The sequence below is a fragment of the Ylistrum balloti genome, unplaced genomic scaffold (genome assembly GCF_031769215.1).
Source record: "Ylistrum balloti isolate Yb309-2 unplaced genomic scaffold, AGI_CSIRO_Ybal_v1 Utg370580, whole genome shotgun sequence".
Lineage (NCBI taxonomy): Eukaryota > Metazoa > Mollusca > Bivalvia > Pectinida > Pectinidae > Ylistrum > Ylistrum balloti.
In genome coordinates, this window is record NW_026782361.1 from 105,821 (window position 1) to 131,285 (window position 25,465).

The 25,465-nt window shown below is 38.0% G+C and overlaps 1 protein-coding gene across 5 annotated transcripts in view; it reads right to left on the reverse strand.

Annotated features, from left to right (window-relative positions):
• The window catches only part of LOC132556597 (rho guanine nucleotide exchange factor 11-like), a 114,953-nt gene that overhangs the window by 72,416 nt on the left and 17,072 nt on the right, over positions 1-25,465 (reverse strand). For all 5 annotated transcript variants that reach the window (XM_060221023.1, XM_060221020.1, XM_060221024.1 and 2 more), the window contains exons 2-5: positions 19,114-19,196; positions 14,999-15,100; positions 14,652-14,701; positions 7,481-7,538 (exon numbers count right to left, since the gene is read on the reverse strand). In XM_060221023.1, the coding sequence (XP_060077006.1) occupies positions 7,481-7,538; positions 14,652-14,701; positions 14,999-15,100; positions 19,114-19,196 (293 nt within the window). The remainder of the gene's footprint in view (positions 1-7,480; positions 7,539-14,651; positions 14,702-14,998; positions 15,101-19,113; positions 19,197-25,465) is intronic.

The window sequence follows — 25,465 nt, forward strand, 5'->3', positions numbered from 1 at the left end:
CATAGTGTCTATATAACAGTGTCTATGTAACACCCATCAATAACATCCTGTAACCAGTACACATAACATAGTGTCTATATAACAGTGTCTATGTAACACCCATCAATAACATCCTGTAACCAGTACACATAACACATCGTCTATATAACACCCATCAATAACATCCTGTAACCAGTACACATAACACAGTGTCTATACAACACCCATCAATAACACCCTGTAACCAGTACACATAACACATCGTCTATATAACACCCATCAATAACATCCTGTAACCAGTACACATAACACAGTGTCTATATAACACCCATCAATAACATCCTGTAACCAGTACATATAACACAGTGTCTATATAACACCCATCAATAACACCCTGTAACCAGTACATATAACATAGTGTCTATATAACACCCATCAATAACACCCTGTAACCAGTACATATAACACAGTGTCTATATAACACCCATCAATAACATAACATCCTGTAACCAGAACACAGTGTCTATATAACACCCATCAATAACATCCTGTAACCAGTACACATAACACAGTGTCTATATAACACCCATCAATAACATAACATCCTGTAACCAGTACACATAACATAGTGTCTATATAACACCCATCAATAACACCCTGTAACCAGTACATATAACATAGTGTCTATACAACACCCATCAATAACACCCTGTAACCAGTACACATAACACATCGTCTATATAACACCCATCAATAACATAACATCCTGTAACCAGTACACATAACACAGTGTCTATATAACACCCATCAATAACATCCTGTAACCAGTACATATAACACAGTGTCTATATAACACCCATCAATAACACCCTGTAACCAGTACATATAACATAGTGTCTATATAACACCCATCAATAACACCCTGTAACCAGTACATATAACACAGTGTCTATATAACACCCATCAATAACATAACATCCTGTAACCAGAACACAGTGTCTATATAACACCCATCAATAACATCCTGTAACCAGTACACATAACACAGTGTCTATATAACACCCATCAATAACATAACATCCTGTAACCAGTAAACATAACATAGTGTCTATATAACACCCATCAATAACACCCTGTAACCAGTACACATAACATAGTGTCTATATAACACCCATCAATAACACCCTGTAACCAGTACATATAACACAGTGTCTATATAACACCTATCAATAACATATCATCCTGTAACCAGTTTTACAAACACCATCTGTACGTAATAAATATGCATGAGTGATGTGTACATATTTCTGTTATACTCTTACAGACCAAACTTCCAAGGGATTTTGCAGACATCACTTCCTGTAAATGTCCGCTATAAAAGTTCCAAAGACAAACCCAATAACTTCCTGCAAATATCTAGTAGATGTAAATTCCTGTTTATTGTCTCATACAAACATCTTATAGACCTGAATCATGTATGACCGTCCGTGCATCAACTTCCTGTATACTTCTTACAAATAAAAAATCTGTAAACAACATCCTTTTGGAAATAGCATTCCCTGTATGTCCTATATATACCCACCATTTTCTGATTGGGAGTTTTCCTCCATACTGTATCATCCATGTGTTAACACATCCATGCCAGTTTTTATATCCAACTGAAGAAGAATACTGTCCCCCTAAACTTGTGTCCTGTGGGCGTTAGTCCATCACCACAGTCTGCCCTGTACATTTGACACACAGAAACAACTGTTATCAGGCAACTCTGCTGGCACTTGCCAGAGCTTTTTTTTCAATCAACTTTCGGATCTATAGTCTGCTTCAAAAATTGCTAACTGAATGCATCACCATGGTATCAGAGGCTGTAAAAGCCTTGGAGCAGGTGTATAGGTTACACTATCCAGGCAGCCGTTCCAGCCTCACTGGTCCTATCTGTGTATATAACCTGGTCTCCCACAACAATCCCCCTCCACACACAGGACTGCCTGCTCTGACCATTGACCATTCACTACTCAGTCAGAAGTTTTATCACTCTATAGTCTGTTTCTCATAAAACTCCTAGGAAACAAATCAATTCAATCATTGTACCTTGTCAGACTGTCTCACCAGCCAATAAACTTGATACCAGTCCTGTCACAAGATTACTGAGATCTACAAACCTCATACAAATTTACTCCAACTAGCTTAATAAGGCTTGATGAGGCTCCATACTCAGACACTGTATCACAGAACAGAATCCCTCACAGGGGACAGGAAGAATCTCATATAGGGAAGGAGGAAGGACCTCTCACAGCAGAGGGGGAAAAAATCTCTCACAGGGAAGTCGGCGAATCTCATACAGGGGACAAGAAGAATCTCATACAGGGCACAAGGAGAGGACCTCTGACTGGAAAGGGGGAGGAAATCTCTCACAGGGAAGTCGGAGAATCTCATACAGAGGACAGAGAGAATCTCATACAGGGGAGGAGGAAGGACCTCTCACAGCAGAGGGGGAAAAAATCTCTCACAGGGAAGTCGGAGAATCTCATACAGGGGACAGGGAGAATCTCATACAGGGGACGGGAGAATCTCATACAGGGGACAGGGAGAATCTCATACAGGGGACGGGAGAATCTCATACAGGGGACAGGGAGAATCTCATACAGGGGACGGGAGAATCTCACACAGGTTGTGTGGCATAGTAGGCAGAGACAAACTGACATTTGAGAAGAAACGGTCAGAGAATGAATTTGGTATAGCCAGCTTACATAATTATAACCCCAAACCCGCATCATTTAACGAAGATCTAGTTTGAAAAATGATGATGTAATCAGTATTATCTATATATAGGATAATGTACAAACAAGACTGTATGACTATAAATACAGTTAAGTGCACACTTGAAACTCATGTGCTTTGTACCTGAACGTAACTTGAACGTATTTAAGTCTAGGAAAGGCTTTCTCCTTCAAAATTTCCGACCAAGCTCAATCTAAAAGAGTTTTTAACAATAAGCAAGTATCTTCACATGTCTCTACAACTTGCTCTGTTATTTCTCGTCTATAACCATGTGCTGTTAGTTAGTTGTCTTCCTAAACAAAACCTATCCAATGAATATTTATATCACCAGCACATTTGTAATCTATCTGAATCAATATATATGAAACAAGTTTATTTCAGACCTATCATTTTCTCTGTGGTGTCGAGTTACAGCATATTTTTCCAATTAACAAATGTCAACACATCTATAAAACATACAGACACTAACGTTTACCAACATGAAACTGACTCCGCATAAAACTATAAAGTGCAATGATAACTATGTATACTAACATGGGTACTGACAGTGCCTACACTATAAAGTGCAAACTATCTGAATTACAATGAAATTAATAAAACATCTCTGGATTTTACAAAGACAATTGTAAGTCCTCTATGCATTTGTGGATATAAATCAGATCTGTATGCATTTAAACGCACCATCCAGACCTTAAGAATATGAAAGCTAGAATGTTTTTCAGAGCACCTTTCAGACCTGTATATATTTGGGACCTGAGGGAGTATTTTGGCCTGTACTAAAAGGAGACCTAAGGTCTGAATTGAGGAGTCTTCCCTTAAGGCCAGTAATGAGGAGTCTTCCCTTAAGGCCTGTACTGAGGAGACTTCCCTCTAGGCCTGCTTCCCTTAAGGCCTGTACTGAGGAGACCTCCCTTAAGGCCTGTACTGAGGAGTCTTCCCTTTAGGCCTGTACTGAGGAGACCTCCCTTAAGGCCTGTAATGAGGAGTCTTCCCTCTAGGCCTGTACTGAGGAGACCTCCCTTAAGGCCTGTACTTAGGAGACCTCCCTTAAGGCCTGGTCTGAGGAGACTTCCCTTTTGGCCTATACTGATCATGAGGAGTCTTCCCTTTTGGTCTGTACATGTACTATTTCTATTTGATCCCAGATCTAAGCCATTGGTTCAGAACAGGAAATCTTGGCAGAGGAACCTCAATACACTGCTATTTTAGTGAGCTCTGTTTGCACTGAAAACCTGCAGAAGATATTGGCACTGGGCTGCTACATTGGGGCCCAGCAGAGGTGGTTACAAATAGCAATGATCATGGAACAAGGAGAAACAATTAATGGTGATGACAGGCATCCAAGTGTGGAAGAGGAGGATGGGAGATACTAAATGACCACTGGGCCACAGGAAGGAGGGATTGATACAGAGGTCCAGAGAAGTGGGTTATAACGGGTGACAGTCATATACTGGGGCCTAAGACAGGGGAATCACAGTTGAACACTGAGGCCTAGGGACGAAGTTTAATTATGGGTGACAGTCATGTACTGAGGCTTAAGACAGGGGAATTAAATCTGAACACTGAAGCCCTGGGAAGATGGGTTATGCCAGGTGACTGTCAAGTATTTGTTCCTGAGAGAGGGGTATCATTGTTAAATATTAAGGCCCAAGGAGGTTGAGTTAGTATAGATGTCGGTCGATGGACCTTAAGGAAAGGAAACCACAGTTGAACACTGACTAATTTGTAAAATTATAATTTCTGCCTTTTTATTCAATTCTACAAATGAAACACTTCGAACATACAAAAATGTTACACTATTTGATAAATAGTGTAGGAGGAGCTGGGCTATGGTGTTTACCATCTGGAGCAAACATTCTAAATGATGGAGCAAAGCAAATGCCAATTTCACAGCCTTCTATCATGTACAACAATAGTTGTTGATTTGGTGATGATTTTAAGATTTTGTGTTCAAAAGGGGTGTTTCCATATGAAGGAAAATTAAATAGAAACTTTAGAGACTGACATTAGATAGAAGGTTTTGCAGGGAATGTTATGATGTTCAGTGAAAACAAAAGGGTCAGTCGTGGAACTGACATGGCCTTCATATGCACTGCCAGGAAACGACATCAACATTTCAAGAAGAAACTGTTTTCACAGACTTCCTATGAACATCTTGCCAAGAAAACAGAAATGTTAGAAGCTAAAAATGAAAGATGAACCTAGCACTGCATAGCACTGCTGAAGTGAATGTATATATGGGTAGGAGGCCAGCTGACTGAAACCTATTGAACTATGAGGCTCTATACTCTAGGTACTCAAATAAGACAACTTACACCCTAGCTACTCAGATAAGACACTTCACATCCTAGCTACTCAGATAAGACACTTTACACCCTAGCTACTCAGATAAGACACTTAACACCCCAGTTACTCAGATAAGACACTTTACACCCTAGCTACACAGATAAGACACTTTACACCCTAGCTATTCAGATAAGACACTTTACATCCTAGCTACTCAAACAAGACACTTGACATCCTAGCTACTCACATAAGACACTTTACACCCTAGCTACTCAGATAAGACACTTTACATCCTAGCTATTCAGATAAGACACTTTACATCCTAGCTATTCAGATAAGACACTTTACATCCTTGCTATTCAGATAAGACACTTTACATCTTAGCTATTCAGATAAGACACTTTACATCCTTGCTATTCATATAAGACACTTTACACCCAAGCTACTCAGATAAGACACTTTACACCCTAGCTACTCAGATAAGACACTTTACACCCAGCTACTCAGATAAAACACTTTACACCCTACCTACTCAGATAAGACACTATAAACCCTAGCTACTAAGGTAAGACACTTTACATCCTAGCTTCTCAGATAAGACACTTTACACCCTACCTACTCAGATAAGACAATATAAACCCTAGCTTCTAAGGTAAGACACTTTACACCCTAACTACTCTGATAAGACACTTTACACCCTAGCTACTCACGTAAGACACTTTACACCCTAGCTACTAAGGTAAGACACTTTACACCCTAGCTACCCTAGCTATAGACCCTCGTTATCCAGCTATAAGACTCCACAACCTAGCTACCCAGCAATGAGGTTCTACACCCTTCCTATCCAGTAAGCAATCTTTAAACCCTAGCTACACAACAAGGAGGATCTAGACCCTCGCTATAAAGCTATATGGCTCTACAACTTAGCTACACAACAAGGAGGATCTAGACCCTCGCTATAAAGCTATATGGCTCTACAACTTAGCTACACAACAAGGAGGATCTAGACCCTCGCTATAAAGCTATATGGCTCTACAACTTAGCTACACAACAAGGAGGATCTAGACCCTCGCTCTAAAGCTATATGGCTCTACAACTTAGCTACACAACAAGGAGGATCTAGACCCTCGCTCTAAAGCTATATGGCTCTACAACTTAGCTACACAACAAGGAGGATCTAGACCCTCGCTTTAAAGCTATATGGCTCTACAACTTAGCTACACAACAAGGAGGATCTGGACCCTCGCTTTAAAGCTATATGGCTCTACAACTTAGCTACACAACAAGGAGGATCTAGACCCTCGCTATAAAGCTATATGGCTCTACAACTTAGCTACACAACAAGGAGGATCTAGACCCTCGCTATAAAGCTATATGGCTCTACAACTTAGCTACACAACAAGGAGGATCTAGACCCTCGCTCTAAAGCTATATGGCTCTACAATTTAGCTACACAACAATAAGGTCCTACACCCTAGTCACCCAACAAGGAGGCTCTAAACCCTAGCTACAGAATAAGGAGGCTCTATACCCTACCTATTCATTAAAGAGGCTCCAGCTTATATTGGTCACAATGACACACAAGAGTATAAACAACTTATACTTGTTTCACTTTTAGCAATCAAAAAATTGCTGGTAAACACATATCACAAAGAAAATCTTGTAAATGGTTCTGTATATATTTTTTTTTTCAATTATATCTTTGCAAACAACATCATTTCCACAAACAGATTTCACTCACATTCTTTACATCCTTAACCTCCATCATAAGCCATCTCCAATATCTGATCAACATAATTCTATACTTTCTTTCCAGGATGAAAATACAAATCAACTAATTGTTTGTAAACATGGAAGGAAAGTTTTTGAAGAATTTAAAGAATTCTTTTGAAACATGTTACAATCCAATTATATTCTTCAGGATTTATCTGCAAGCCTCATGGATTCAAATGCATGTTGGTCTACCAGATTTTCGCTGAAGCTGATAAATTTCAGGGGTTTAATTTTCATTATGGCATCACCCTTCATTTAATAAAACCTTACATTTGTATACTTCATTAAAATGTTCAGTCTTACATAGTAAAAGCTTGGACCTCAGTTGCTTGTTGTTTCAGTAAACTTTAACATTACATGGTACAGTCTAGTACTCAGTATGTAATAATAATTGTGAAGTGTATGTATGGTGTTAAAATAACTTCAAAAACAGGTTATGACTATATGACTTCATGACTGTATGAAAAGGTCACAAACAAGTCATAAATGTGTCATGAACCAAAGTCATATGTTTCCAATTAACTAATTATTGGAATGTAAAATCCAATGTCATAAAAAGCATACATATTACTTATAAATAACTCAATTAACTGGTCTTCTCCTGTAAATAAATAACTATTATGACACACCTGTTCGAGTGTAAACATCAAAATTCTGCACTTACCTTTAATGAGCTTGACGACTTCTAGGTGATTAGAGTTTGTCACTAAGGTACCATTGACCTACAAACAAAATCCAAAGTGTTTACATAAGCAACATCACTTCTAGTTATCTAGTGATTTCTGTTTCTCATAAATAACATGTTATGTATATACAATACATATTGTCCAGAAAATTTCCAAATTCAATGACATAAGGAAATTTTCTATTATGTAATGACCTAGACTATATATGGTATTGTATATAAAGCTGTAAAGATATTACTAAGTGCTATTTGTTTTGTAGGCTTGTCACAGTTGCCTCCCTTCCTTCTGTTCTTTTTTTCAACTGAAAACAATATAGTGTCTAGTTTCTGACACCTGGAACTCAAAACATTTATTGTCATTTTTTTTTTATATATATATATAATTTTCAATATTTAAAAGTTAATATTCATAACTGCTTTTTTTTTTAATAATTTTCTTGTATTCTAGAAATGTTTGGGCATGTAAATGTCTATTGTGTGGATGAAATACTGCTTATCTAATGATTCAGATTTTAAACCATTTCACCCTTCTTTTCTATAAGTGCCTAAAAATAATGCAGGAATTTATATTTACACAACATACTGTGTTCATCTACCATATTTATCAAATAAGTCTGTGTCTGATGGTAAGCCCACCTATATATATGACAGATTTGTAGGAATCAGAGGTGCTGGCCCAGTGGGCTTATGTTTCAAATTATAGTGAAAGGATGGCTGATAAAAAAAGATCTGATATGAATATCAATGTAATATGGAATTTATCAAACAAGTTCAATAATTTGATATTTCACAATTCAGTCTTTAGGCAAGTGAAATATGAAATTATGCAACACAGGTTGAACACCTGTAATGGTATAATATGGTAAGTTCCATATCACAAGAGCATGAGTATAAGATTCCATATATGGTATAAAAAATTATTTACAAAATATAAACCGAAACCTAAGAATTAATATCCCTATGAGACAGATTTATTTTGATGCGGATGGTATATTTTTCACTACTAAGTCAATGATGTGACATCATCTAGACGCAACTTATTTATGACATTACCATAGTGTCATTACACACTTGTCTTATATTTATGGATCTGTATGACAAGACACAATAGGCCAGTAATGTGATTTTATTGAGACAAGTATATATTAGACAGTTTACTGGTAGTATATGTTACCAACATACAATGTCAGACATCCAGCATGAGAAGAGTGTAACATTATTACAGTATTAGCTATAAAGAATTTGAAAAAAAAATCCATTGTTGTTGTAACTGACTTGTCATCACTTCACCACTAGCTCAGAGAACAATTTCTCAGTTACCTCCCTTTAATCACTCATACTATACCAAACACGATGAAGGATATCATATCTATGTTGATTAGACATTAAAGTGTTTGAATCCAAGGACATGCAGCCATTTCAAAATCATAACCAAGTCCAACATCAGTATGAAAACCACACAGTAGAAGAATATCACATTATATATAGATACATTATATTGACCAGGGACTTTAATATTACACCACCAGAAATACTATCAAGCAGTTCATAAATTTACCTGCAATTCTCAAGAATAAGTCTGAATCAGGAAAAAAATCACTGGTGACTCTTTTTATCATTATTGACCATTTTCATTTTTTCAACAAAAGTAGAGGGAGTGGGTATACTGATACTTACATTGATAAGTTGTAAAATATGATATAGAAAATAACAGATGTGTGCTGGTCTTACTACTAAATTGTATCTAATTCTTATCTTGAGATTTCTGTATATTCTAAATCAATAGAAAATATTGAATAATTTAATATTGAGTATTTTCTATCAAATTATGTTTGGATAAAGGTTGTATCTATCTGCATTGGGTCAGCTTTTAAATATGCTGCAGAGCTACATGTGTCCTAATTCTGTTAAAACTTCTTTTTATAAAAGATTTTTAACATTTTCCATCTAACATTAGAACTTTAGTTCTCCCTGAGACTTTCTTTGCTGGTCTCCCAAAGACCGTTTCTTTGTTGTCTCCCTTTTCTCAGCTTCATAAAAAACAAACTACCAAGGGTAGGGATTGTTTAACCTTTCACCTCTGCCATTCTTCTGAAGTTATCAAGACCAATGTTCTACTGACAGACCTATCATGGCCCCTTCTCTCTGAGAAACTGTAGTCAGTGATATTACAACACTACAGACCTATCATGGCCCCTTCTCTCTGAGAACCTGTAGCATGTGATATTACAACACTACAGACCTATCATGGCCCCTTCTCTCTGAGAAACTGTAGCCAGTGATATTACAACACTACAGACCTATCATGGCCCCTTCTCTCTGAGAAACTGTAGCCAGTGATATTACAACACTACAGACAGACCTATCATGGCCCCTTCTCTCTGAGAAACTGTAGCCAGTGATATTACAACACTACAGACAGACCTATCATGGCCCCTTCTCTCTGAGAAACTGTAGCCAGTGATATTACAACACTACAGACCTATCATGGCCCCTTTTCTCTGAGAAACTGTAGCCAGTGATATTACAACACTACAGACAGACCTATCATGGCCCCTTCTCTCTGAGAACCTGTAGCCAGTGATATTACAACACTACAGACCTATCATGGCCCCTTCTCTCTGAGAAACTGTAGTCAGTGATATTACAACACTACAGACCTATCATGGCCCCTTCTCTCTGAGAAACTGTAGTCAGTGATATTACAACACTACAGACAGACCTATCATGGCCCCTTCTCTCTGAGAAACTGTAGTCAGTGATATTACAACACTACAGACCTATCATGGCCCCTTCTCTCTGAGAAACTGTAGTCAGTGATATTACAACACTACAGACAGACCTATCATGGCCCCTTCTCTCTGAGAAACTGTAGTCAGTGATATTACAACACTACAGACAGACCTATCATGGCCCCTTCTCTCTGAGAAACTGTAGCCAGTGATATTACAACACTACAGACAGACCTATCATGGCCCCTTCTCTCTGAGAAACTGTAGCCAGTGATATTACAACACTACAGACCTATCATGGCCCCTTCTCTCTGAGAAACTGTAGCCAGTGATATTACAACACTACAGACCTATCATGGCCCCTTCTCTCTGAGAAACTGTAGCCAGTGATATTACAACACTACAGACCTATCATGGCCCCTTCTCTCTGAGAAACTGTAGTCAGTGATATTACAACACTACAGACCTATCATGGACCCTTCTCTCTGAGAAACTGTAGACCTATCATGGCCCCTTCTCTCAGTGATATTACAACACTACAGACCTATCATGGCCCCTTCTCTCTGAGAAACTGTAGTCAGTGATATTACAACACTACAGACCTATCATGGCCCCTTCTCTCTGAGAAACTGTAGTCAGTGATATTACAACACTACAGACAGACCTATCATGGCCCCTTCTCTCTGAGAAACTGTAGCCAGTGACATTACAACACTACAGACCTATCATGGCCCCTTCTCTCTGAGAAACTGTAGCATGTGATATTACAACACTACAGACAGACCTATCATGGCCCCTTCTCTCTGAGAAACTGTAGCCAGTGATATTACAACACTACAGACCTATCATGGCCCCTTCTCTCTGAGAAACTGTAGCCCCTTCTCTCTGAGAAACAGTGATATTACAACACTACAGACCTATCATGGCCCCTTCTCTCTGAGAAACCAGTGATATTACAACACTACAGACCTATCATGGCCCCTTCTCTCTGAGAAACTGTAGCCAGTGATATTACAACACTACAGACCTATCATGGCCCCTTCTCTCTGAGAAACTGTAGTCAGTGATATTACAACACTACAGACCTATCATGGCCCCTTCTCTCTGAGAAACTGTAGCCAGTGATATTACAACACTACTACAGACCTATCATGGCCCCTTCTCTCTGAGAAACTGTAGCCAGTGATATTAAAACACTACAGACAGACCTATCATGGCCCCTTCTCTCTGAGAAACTGTAGCCAGTGATATTACAACACTACAGACCTATCATGGCCCCTTCTCTCTGAGAAACTGTAGTGAGTGATATTACAACCCTACAGACAGACCTATCATGGCCCCTTCTCTCTGAGAAACTGTAGCCAGTGATATTACATCCCTACAGACCTATCCTGGCCCCTTCTCTCTGAGAAACTGTACAGTGATATTACAACACTACAGACCTATCATGGCCCCTTCTCTCTGAGAAACTGTAGCCAGTGATATTACAACACTACAGACCTATCATGGCCCCTTCTCTCTCTCTGCCCCTTCTCTCTGAGAAGCCAGTGATATTACAAACTGTAGCCCCTTCTCTCTGAGAAACTGTAGCCAGTGATATTACAACACTACAGACAGACCTATCATGGCCCCTTCTCTCTGAGAAACTGTAGCCAGTGATATTACAACACTACAGACCTATCATGGCCCCTTCTCTCTGAGAACCTGTAACCAGTGATATTACAACACTACAGACAGACCTATCATGGCCCCTTCTCTCTGAGAAACTGTAGCCAGTGATATTACAACACTACAGACAGACCTATCATGGCCCCTTCTCTCTGAGAAACTGTAGTCAGTGATATTACAACACTACAGACCTATCATGGCCCCTTCTCTCTGAGAAACTGTAGCCAGTGATATTACAACACTACAGACCTATCATGGCCCCTTCTCTCTGAGAAACTGTAGTCAGTGATATTACAACACTACAGACCTATCATGGCCCCTTCTCTCTGAGAAACTGTAGCCAGTGATATTACAACACTACAGACCTATCATGGCCCCTTCTCTCTGAGAAACTGTAGCCAGTGATATTACAACACTACAGACCTATCATGGCCCCTTCTCTCTGACAAACTGTAGCCAGTGACATTACAACACTACAGACCTATCATGGCCCCTTCTCTCTGAGAAACTGTAGCCAGTGACATTACAACACTACAGACCTATCATGGCCCCTTCTCTCTGAGAAACTGTAGCCAGTGATATTACAACACTACAGACCTATCATGGCCCCTTCTCTCTGAGAACCTGTAGCATGTGATATTACAACACTACAGACCTATCATGGCCCCTTCTCTCTGAGAAACTGTAGCCAGTGATATTACAACACTACAGACCTATCATGGCCCCTTCTCTCTGACAAACTGTAGCCAGTGACATTACAACACTACAGACCTATCATGGCCCCTTCTCTCTGAGAAACTGTAGACAGTGATATTACAACACTACAGACAGACCTATCATGGCCCCTTCTCTCTGAGAAACTGTAGCCAGTGATATTACAACAACAGACCTATCATGGCCCCTTCTCTCTGAGAAACTGTAGTCAGTGATATTACAACACTACACAGACCTATCATGGCCCCTTCTCTCTGAGAAACTGTAGCCAGTGATATTACAACACTACAGACCTATCATGGCCCCTTCTCTCTGAGAAACTGTAGCCAGTGATATTACAACACTACAGACCTATCATGGCCCCTTCTCTCTGAGAAACTGTAGCCAGTGATATTACAACTACAGACCTATCATGGCCCCTTCTCTCTGAGAAACTGTAGTGATATTACAACACTACAGACAGACCTATCATGGCCCCTTCTCTCACTGTGATATTACAACACTACAGACCTATCATGGCCCCTTCTCTCTGAGAAACTGTAGCAGTGATATTACAACACTACAGACCTATCATGGCCCCTTCTCTCTCTAGCAGTGATATTACAACACTACAGACCTATCATGGCCCCTTCTCTCACTGTAGCAGTGATATTACAACACTACAGACCTATCATGGCCCCTTCTCTCTGAGAAACTGTAGTCAGTGATATTACAACACTACAGACCTATCATGGCCCCTTCTCTCTGAGAACCTGTAGCCAGTGACATTACAACACTACAGACCTATCATGGCCCCTTCTCTCTGACAAACTGTAGTCAGTGATATTACAACACTACAGACCTATCATGGCCCCTTCTCTCTGAGAAACTGCCCCTTCTCTCTGACCTGTAGTCAGTGATATTACAACACTACAGACCTATCATGGCCCCTTCTCTCTGAGAAACTGTAGTCAGTGATATTACAACACTACAGACCTATCATGGCCCCTTCTCTCTGAGAAACTGTAGCCAGTGATATTACAACACTACAGACCTATCATGGCCCCTTCTCTCTGAGAACCTGTAACCAGTGATATTACAACACTACAGACAGACCTATCATGGCCCCTTCTCTCTGAAAAACTGTAGCCAGTGATATTACAACACTACAGACCTATCATGGCCCCTTCTCTCTGAGAAACTGTAGCCAGTGATATTACAACACTACAGACCTATCATGGCCCCTTCTCTCTGAGAAACTGTAGTCAGTGATATTACAACACTACAGACAGACCTATCATGGCCCCTTCTCTCTGAGAAACTGTAGCCAGTGATATTACAACACTACAGACAGACCTATCATGGCCCCTTCTCTCTGAGAAACTGTAGTCAGTGATATTACAACACTACAGACAGACCTATCATGGCCCCTTCTCTCTGAGAAACTGTAGTCAGTGATATTACAACACTACAGACAGACCTATCATGGCCCCTTCTCTCTGAGAAACTGTAGTCAGTGATATTACAACAACAGACCTATACAGTGACAGACCTATCATGGCCCCTTCTCTCTCTCTGATATTACAACACTACAGACCTATCATGGCCCCTTCTCTCTGAGAAACTGTAGTCAGTGATATTACAACACTACAGACCTATCATGGCCCCTTCTCTCTGAGAAACTGTAGTCAGTGATATTACAACACTACAGACCTATCATGGCCCCTTCTCTCTGAGAAACTGTAGCCAGTGATATTACAACACTACAGACAGACCTATCATGGCCCCTTCTCTCTGAGAAACTGTAGGCAGTGATATTACAACACTACAGACCTATCATGGCCCCTTCTCTCTGACAAACTGTAGCCAGTGATATTACAACACCACAGACAGACCTATCATGGCCCCTTCTCTCTGAGAACCTGTAGCATGTGATATTACAACACTACAGACCTATCATGGCCCCTTCTCTCTGAGAACCTGTAGCATGTGATATTACAACACCACAGACCTATCATGGCCCCCTCTCTCTGACAAATTCTAGCCAATGACATTACCTTTATTATACGGTCTCCTTGCTGTACACCTGCCTTAGCAGCTGCCCCATCTGAAACACAGAAACTAGAGTAAACTTTGATTTAACATAACAAAAATATTGATTTTGATATTCTTATTGACAGACCTATCAGCTCAAAACTCTGATCTCAAATTTAACTTATATCTTGTATTCAAATATTTAGCAATTATTATATTCCTGACAAAACATCTATATTTACAAAGTTTTCTGACATATAAACTTTGATCGAATAAACATTTCAAAAACCAACACTTTTTACATTACACAAATTTTTAATAAAAAAATATCTGAAGTATAATCTAATAATCTACCCGGTGCAAGACTTACCAGGCTTGACGACCTCCACATATACTGGGTTATCTCCCCTTACAGTAAATCCATATCCTTTCTCATCACGCTGTATAATAATACAACGCTGTATGTAGCCAGCTGAAATGATAAGAACCTCAAGGTAATAATGGTGAATGTTGAAGTTGGAACGTTTATCACAGTGATATGACTGTTGTTTCATTTAATTAGCTATTGATTACTTCATCCTGATCATAAAAAGCTGAGTGCGTGACATTATGATTAACACAAAATCCCAAAGGGACCTTGGCATACATCATTGTTTGGTCTTTATTTGTTCTTTACATGTCGGATCTTTTCCTTTCTTTTCTTTTTATTCTATGAAACTAGAAAATACCAATCGCAATCTTTAACGTTCAAATCCAAAATGGTTGCATGTCGGCCATTTTGTTCTATCAATCAGTCCCGAAATCAAAAAACTTGAAAACCTGGGGAAATCCACAGGCTTCGCAAGAAAATTTTTCTTGATTAAACAGCCTGCAATTAGACTTCAATTTTCTTATATGGAGCTGCAAGAACATGTTTGATAACACCTGACAGTATAGCATGTTTGATAACACCTGACAGTACAGCATGTTTGATAACACCTGACAGTACAGCATGTTTGATAACACCTGACAGTAAAACATGTTTGATAACACCTGACAGTAAAACATGTTTGATAACACCTGACAGTACAGCATGTTTGATAACACTTGACAGTAAAACATGTTTGATAACACCTGACAGTATAGCGTGTTTGATAACACCTGACAATACAGCATGTTTGATAACACCTGACAATACAGCATGTTTGATAATACCTGACAGTAAAACATGTTTGATAACACCTGACAGTACAGCATGTTTGATAACACTTGACAGTAAAACATGTTTGATAACACCTGACAGTATAGCGTGTTTGATAACACCTGACAATACAGCATGTTTGATAACACCTGACAATACAGCATGTTTGATAATACCTGACAGTAAAACATGTTTGATAACACCTGACAGTACAGCATGTTTGATAACACCTGACAGTAAAACATATTTAATAACACCTGACAGTACAACATGTTTGATAACACCTGACAGTACAGCATGTTTGATAACACCTGACAATACAGCATGTTTGATAACACCTGACAGTACAGAATGTTTGATAACACTTGACAGAACAGCATGTTTGATAACACCTGACAGAACAACATGTTTGATAATACCTGACAGTATAGCAAGTTTGATAACACCTGACAGAACAACATGTTTGATAACACCTGACAGTACAGCATGTTTGATAACGCCTGACAGTACAGCATGTTTGATAACACCTGACAGTACAACATGTTTGATAACACATGACAGCACAGCATGTTTGATAACACCTGACAGTACAACATGTTTGATAACATCTGACAGTAAAACATGTTTGATAATACCTGACAGTACAGCAAGTTTGATAACACCTGACAGAACAACATGTTTGATAACACCTGACAGTACAGCATGTTTGATAACGCCTGACAGTACAGCATGTTTGATAACACCTGACAGTACAACATGTTTGATAACACATGACAGCACAGCATGTTTGATAACACCTGACAGTACAGCATGTTTGATAACACCTGACAGTACAACATGTTTGATAACACATGACAGCACAGCATGTTTGATAACACCTGACAATACAGCATGTTTGATAACACCTGACAGTACAGAATGTTTGATAACATCTGACAGTACAGCATGTTTGATAACACCTGATAGCACAACATGTTTGATAACACCTGACAGTACAGCATGTTTGATAACATCTGACAGTACAGCATGTTTGATAACACCTGATAGCACAACATGTTTGATAACACCTGACAGTACAGCATGTTTGATAACATCTGACAGTACAGCATGTTTGATAACACCTGCACCTGACAGTACTGTATGTTTGATAACATCTGACAGAACAACATGTTTGATAACACCTGACAGTCCTGCAAGTTTGATAACACCTGACAGTACAGCATGTTTGATAACACCTGACAGTCCTGCATGTTTGATAACACTTGACAGAACAACATGTTTGATAACACCTGACAGTACAACATGTTTGATAATACCTGACAAACATGGACAGGTATTTTACAAAAATAATGAATAAGCATAACGTTTTTATCAAACTTATCAAACCATTTAATTAACATGACACTTATCTAAAGGTTCGTGACATATAAAATTATCAGCCAGGCATATTTAATAAATTTCTCAATATGCCCTAGGGGCTTTTTCATCCTGAAATGAAACTATTTAATTCATGCCTGGTGTTAAATTTGCTGAAAAGTACAATGTGTGTAGGGAATTTTGCTAAAGCATCAAATTTTAGCCTACCTGAAAGTTTTCCTTTATTTTCAAGAGGCAAAAATGGTTAAAACTTAAAAAATGTGGCAAAGTCTCACTTTGTACAGTATTATAAGTAATTGTGGTGATATTTTCTCTGCATACAGTACAACATGAGACTTTATTCTATTCTGTGTATAGTAAATGTGGTGATATTTTCTCAGTGTATAGTACAACATGAGACTTTATTCTATTCTGTGTACAGTATTATAAGTAAATGTGGCGATATTTTCTCTGTGTACAGTACAACATGAGACTTTATTCTGTTCTGTGTATAGTAAATGTGGTGATATTTTCTCGGCGTACAACATGAGACTTTATTCTATTCTGTGTATAGTAAATGTGGTGATATTTTCTCGGCGTACAACATGATACTTTATTCTATTCTGTGTATAGTAAATGTGGTGATATTTTCTCGGCGTACAACATGAGACTTTATTCTATTCTGTGTATAGTAAATGTGGTGATATTTTCTCGGCGTACAACATGAGACTTTATTCTATTCTGTGTATAGTAAATGTGGTGATATTTTCTCAGTGTATAGTACAACATGAGACTTTATTCTATTCTGTGTATAGTAAATGTGGTGATATTTTCTCGGCGTACAACATGAGACTTTATTCTATTCTGTGTATAGTAAATGTGGTGATATTTTCTCTGCGTACAACATGAGACTTTATTCTATTCTGTGTATAGTAAATGTGGTGATATTTTCTCGGCGTACAGTACAACATGAGACTTCATTCTATTCTGTGTATAGTAAATGTGGTGATATTTTTTCGGCGTACAACATGAGACTTTATTCTATTCTGTGTATAGAAAATGTGGTGATATTTTCTCGGCGTACAACATGAGACTTTCTTCTATTCTGTGTATAGTAAATGTGGTGATATTTTCTCGGCGTACAACATGATACTTTATTCTATTATGTGTATAGTAAATGTGGTGATATTTTCTCGGCGTACAACATGAGACTTTATTCTATTCTGTGTATAGTAAATGTGGTGATATTTTCTCGGCGTACAACATGATACTTTATTCTATTCTGTGTATAGTAAATGTGGTGATATTTTCTCGGCGTACAACATGATACTTTATTCTATTCTGTGTATAGTAAATGTGGTGATATTTTCTCGGCGTACAACATGAGACTTTATTCTATTCTGTGTATAGTAAATGTGGTGATATTTTCTCGGCGTACAACATGATACTTTATTCTATTCTGTGTATAGTAAATGTGGTGATATTTTCTCGGCGTACAACATGAGACTTTCTTCTATTCTGTGTACAGTATTATAAGTAACTGTGGCGATATTTTCTCTGCGTACAGTACAACATGAGACTTTATTCTGTGTAAAGTAAATGTGGTGATATTTTCTCGGCGTACAGTATAACATGAGACTTTATTCTATTCTGTGTATAGTAAATGTGGTGATATTTTCTCGGCGTACAACATGAGACTTTATTCTGTGTATAGTAAATGTGGTGATATTTTCTCGGCGTACAACATGAGACTTTATTCTATTCTGTGTATAGTAAATGTGGTGATATTTTCTCGGCGTACAACATGAGACTTTATTCTATTCTGTGTATAGTAAATGTGGTGATATTTTCTCGGCGTACAACATGAGACTTTATTCTGTGTATAGTTAATGTGGTGATATTTTCTCGGCGTACAAGACTTTATTCCGTGTTTGAGATGATGGTATTACCTGGTGTATCACCAGCGGCCCCTCCGTCTTTTAATTTAGGAGATCCCTGCTCTTCTCTCACATTGTTACTGAGGCTACCAAGCCTGAAAACAAAACAAAAATATTATAATCACAAACATCATTTTCTCTTTAAAAACACTGATTTCTCAAATTAACCTGACATATATCGTTTCTCACACAAGTTTCCATTTCATACAAGAGATATTAAAGAAGTTGAAGATTTTTTTGTCTGTGGTTGTGAAGGAGACTTTTAGGACAAGCTGAAGTTGACAAACTCCTAGCCAGGTAATAATTACATCCTATTTTACCTTCCTGGCTCTTCAGGCTCCAAATATAATATTATATGTCTAAACTCTATATCAACCCAGAGAAAACCTAAATAATTCAAAATAACTCTAAAAACATTTACTTTCAATTCCAGATTTTCTTAATTTAGAAAATTATATGTTTGACGTCAGTTGTGTTTGTTCAACATCACAATGAAAACATAAACATGTGATATCGTCACTCATTATCATAACTTTCATAATAAGCAAAACATCTCAGTTTTTTTTCTTAACAAAAGAAGTAATATAATTGTAAAATGATATTGGTTTGTTTACCTAATGACAAAACTCAAATCTCAAAGATGTCATAGTCAGATTTGGACATAAGTATTTTTTTTTATTAATTATTTAAAAGTAAATATCTTTATTTTATCTTTACACAAGTATTCCCAGTAGATCATTTTACAACATCCTAATTGTATGATACATATGTATCCTGTGAGTATAAGGCAGGTTAATATATAAATGTATTCAGGATCTTGTACAATATTTCATACATTTCATTTGAGACAGAAGAGACAAGTCTCCCTTTGATGAAGTAAAAGGGAAAAAAATTGTTACAAATTTCTCTTACCAGGTGGGAACAAATTGAAGATTCTGTTTATCACATTAGTTTGACACAATTTTCAAACATTTGTGTGTACAGTATTTGATGTAAATTATACAAAATCTAAATTACAAATTATCTTACTTTACATCTTTTTCTCTGATGATGTCACCTTATGACATCATGAAGTTATGATGTAACCATGGAAACAATGAGAACATTCAGCCAACCACATTCTACTAGGTCATATTCCATGTTATAACAGAATTTATGTAATGACTCAAGCTAAAGTGATAACAGAGATTTATTTATTTGTGATAAATAAATACTCTGAACAAATCATATTTCAAAACTTTAGAAGAACTTTTCCATATAAATCTGGTAAATTATGATTTTATGAAAAATAGTACATGTAACATCTGGAAAATTACAATGAGAAATTGGAGCCCATTGACAATATAAATGCACCTACAAATAGATGAGAACAACACTTACATATGGTCGTCATAAGTTGACAATACTACGTGTTAAATCTTCATAAACGAGCATAAAAATTCTTCAAGAAAGACATTTTTTTCAAAAAGCTATGCTACTTGGTCACATTTATTTTCAATCAATCTTACTTAAAATGATGTACCATACTTCATAAGAAAAAGATAGGAAAGAAATTTTTCGAAAAAAATTTCCAAACAGTAAAATGATATAATTCTTTAACATCTAATTTAGTCAAGATATCGAAAATGATGAAACAACTTCTGTATCCATTCAATCCATGTGTTACAATTGTTAAATCACATCTACATCTAACACAGTTTCAGCAAAAAAAATAGGAGAAATGCGATATGATTTTTGTGATAAACCCACTTCCCGATCACATAGGGAAATATTCAATTTCCTTGTGTCATTTAAAGTTGGATGTGTTTGATGCTCGTCAGAGTACTTTGTAGTTTCAATGTTTACGCTCTCCTCATTTTGGAATCTGACATTACTGACAGCGGGTGTAGTATATGAAAGGACAGGTTCTTACACTTTCGGAATTATTCAAGGTTCTCTGTGTACATAATGTCAATATTTCTTCTGTTCCTATTTTATCCTACTTTCATTGACACTGACTTTGAATAGAGATTCTATTGATATACCAGTGTTTTCTTAGATCGTTTAAGAGTTTTCTGTAAACATACATATTTTAACAGTTATCTTATATTTTGCACTTTTCACACCAAAAATTTGCGCAAAAATTATAACTCCCTAACTGCATTTTCTGTATGTCAATCACATATAGAAAGAAATAATTACGAATGTGCAAATTTATCAATATGGTACTTGTACATATATATAGAAATATATAATTATAAATGCAAAAATTTGTTAATATGGTGCTAATTTGTACAAAATTGATAATGCCCTACATATTGCTACAAAATAGGTACGTTTGCAATATATTGGTTCCTAGGGCAAATTGCAGACTGAATACTGTAATCTTAAGACTGTCTAGTGGAGAAAGGAACTTGTGGTGTAGATAGTACACAACCATCATCATCTCTCCCCACTAGTGGCTCAGTGCTAATCACACACCACAGCTATCACTGCTCATATCTCACAGTAATATCTGTACACACAAAAAATAAACAGCCCACTGATCTGAGCCTCTTCAACTTAACAGTCTACAAGTAAACAAAAATTTACAGACATTCAAACAAATATTTTTTTGTCTTTTAAGCTATGATTATTTAAACATGTCTCTAGAAATCACATGATGCTTAAAATACCTACAGTGTTAATTTCAATTTTTGATGTTTTCAAGAATGTTTATGTAAACTAGCTTTATCAAGATAAGTAGAAAATGATTATTTTTAACAAATCTAAATGGTCCAAAAGAAAATATTACAACATTCAAGATTTTCGTTTTAATAATGTGTTTTGAAATGTTGCAGGCCAGCTTGCTGACAAGGAACTTTGGTAACGGAACAAGACCAACACAAGCCTTCAGACAAACTCAAAGCTAGATACCTCTCCTGTCTGATAGGGACAATAACACTTGAAATAGTCCAGACTAGCTGATACCCTGATATTTTCACACTCTACAAAGTACTCCCTGACCTATCTTTAGACACACTGACTTGTAGGTTGTGAGGGACCTATGTCTTCAGATCAAGGGACACACTGACTTGTAGGTTGTGAGGGACCTGTATTTGTTGATCTAGAAACACACTGACTTGTAGGTTGTGGGGGACCTATATCTTCTGATCAAGGGACTCACTGACTTGTAGGTTGTGGGGACCTATATCTTCTGATCAAGGGACACACTGACTTGTAGGTTGTGGGGGACCTGTCCCTGTTGATCTAGAATCACACTGACTTGTAGGTTGTGGGAGGACCTGTCCCTGTTGATCATGAAACACACTGACTTGTAGGTTGTGAGGGACCTGTCCCTGTTGATCTAGAAACACACTGACTTGTAGATTGTGGGGGACCTGTCCATGTTGATCTAGAAACACACTGACTTGTAGGTTGTGGGGGACCTATATCTTCTGATCAAGGGACACACTGACTTGTAGGTTGTGGGGGACCTGTCCCTGTTGATCTAGAAACACACTGACTTGTAGGTTGTGGGGACCTATATCTTCTGATCAAGGGACACACTGACTTGTAGGTTGTGGGGGACCTGTCCCTGTTGATCTAGAATCACACTGACTTGTAGGTTGTGAGGGACCTGTCCCTGTTGATCTAGAAACACACTGACTTGTAGATTGTGGGGGACCTGTCCCTGTTGATCTAGAAACACACTGACTTGTAGGTTGTGGGGGACCTATATCTTCTGATCAAGGAACACACTGACTTGTAGGTTGTGGGGGACCTATATCTTCTGATCAAGGGACACACTGACTTGTAGGTTGTGGGGGATCTGTCCCTGTTGATCTAGAAACACACTGACTTGTAGGTTATGGAGGACCTATATCTTCTGATCTAGAAACACACTGACTTGTAGGTTGTGGGGGACCTGTCCCTGTTGATCTAGAAACACACTGACTTGTAGGTTGTGAAACACACTGACTTGTAGGTTGTGGGGGACCTGTCCCTGTTGATCTAGAAACACACTGACTTGTAGGTTGTGGGGACCTATATCTTCTGATCAAGGGACACACTGACTTGTAGGTTGTGGGGGACCTATATCTTCTGATCAAGGGACACACTGACTTTTAGGTTGTGGGAGGACCTGTCCCTGTTGATCATGAAACACACTGACTTGTAGGTTGTGGGGACTTATACCTTCTGATCATGAGACACACTGACTTGTAGGTTGTGGGGACCTATATCTTCTGATCATGAGACACACTGACATGCAGGTTTCGGGAGGCCCTTGTGGGAGGCCCTGTACCTGTTGAATTAGAGACACTGACATGTAGGTTGTGGGAGGCCCTGTACCTGTTGAATTAGAGACACTGACAAGTGAGATTACACAAAGAAACAACAGGATCCTTGCTGTCTACTTCTGTCATTATATACACAAATCTACAATACATTTGTACATGTCATATGTCTATCTCATTAGAACCTCTGTACATTTCTTTTCCTCCCCTTCCTCCAGTATACCGGTACTAATATACTACCTTGTACGAAATCATACCTTAATGCACCTATCCAAACATCTCCCCTACCTAACACTCCCCCAACACCGGGTACACATTGCCCCAAATTATACAATAAAACATACCTATCAAACCTACACCCTTTTCTCTTCCTAAACCTCAATATGTCCCGAATTACACTTTCAATATTATGTTCCCTTCTGACACAACAGAACATCATCATTTTTGTTTACCACCCTCATCTGAGTCCTCACTCCCAGTCAAAGCTTTATGAGGCTCTCCATATTCACACAATTTTCCCAAAACCCACCCTATCCCTCCCCAGATCCATACATTAGTTTACCTGTCCCCTACCTAACTTGCCCAAACTCCACCCTATCCCTCCCTAGATTCATACATTAGTTTACGTGTCCCCTACCTAATTTGCCCTAACTCCACCCTATCCCTCCCTAGATCCATACATTAGTTTACATGTCCCCTACCCAATTTGCCATAACCCCACCCCAGGTCCTAATAATAACATTTATCGTCTATCCCCTCCATAACTTACCCTAACTCTACCCTATTCTTCTCCAAAGCCTGTGAGTGTACACATCTCCCACCCCCTCCTCCTTCCCTTTCTCATCCACCATCTACTCAGCCTGCCAAACTGGCTTGTACACAAGTACCTCCCTTGCCAATCCCAACATTCCTGGGTTAAAATATTTCACATGCCAAAGTTGTGTGTATAACTCATGTCTCCCTTACCTGTAATTAAGTGTTAGCATACTGACCGTTCTGGAGTCTTAATACCTTGACAAAGTACAAACTAAAATGTTGTACAACATGACTATGGAATTGATTGACATGTACAATGTGTTTGTCTCTTCTGCAGGTAGCTGTAGGGGTAAGAATTTTACCTGCTGTCCCAATCACAAGAATCTACTTAAAACTCATAATTAAATTTGATTTTTATGCCTTTTTATCTTCTTTAACTATTTCTTCCTTACAGCTGATATTACATCATTTTCAGCTTTTAGAATTGGGCCTGTACCAAGTAAGGAAAGCTATGATTACAGTTGACCTAGTGGTGCTATCATGTCCAACTCAAGAGGACATTACAGTGTGATGGCACTATAAAAGGGCCCATCACATACCTCATTATCAGAGATCAGTATCTTCAGATGACCAAAATAGGAACAGGACAATGTCACATTTGTATTTAATAGGTTGACCAAATATGTCCTTTCAAAAATAATATTTCCGGATCCTGTTCCTATTTCGGTAATGATAACAACAATGGTGGATGATTTGATATGAATAAGTACTACACCAAAAGATATCTGTTTTGCTTTTTGGTCATTTAAAAGCTGCATCAATTTTTGCACAGACTGGACATGAAAATTTATGTTTTACAAAGAGAAATTAACTTTAATATATAATTTGAATTATAAAGTAAACAAAATTTGTTCAGTTAAGCTTAGTTTGGTTTAATGCTGTTTTTACGTCCTAATAACAGCCAGAATCATTTACAGATGTCCCAGATTTAGCTGGTGGAGGAAAGCTGGAATTCCTGAAGAAAAGCACCGACCTGTGGCCAGTACCTGGAAACTGCCCCACAGAGGCCTTGAACCAGTGACCAAGAGGTGGAGGGCTAGTGATAGAGACATTCAGAATCATTAACCACATGGCCACAGCCTCAATGTGTTGTATCACTTATTCCTTTAACTTTTGAAATCTACCACATTTCCTATCAAAATTTAATTTCTAAAACAATATCTAAATCAAAGAACCAACTAAAATGAACAAATTTAAATGAGTTTAAAAAACAAAGACTGATTTCAGAAATCTATACTCCATTTCTCTCTGACAATAACAAATGAATGTACCAAGAAAAGTTCCTTATTACT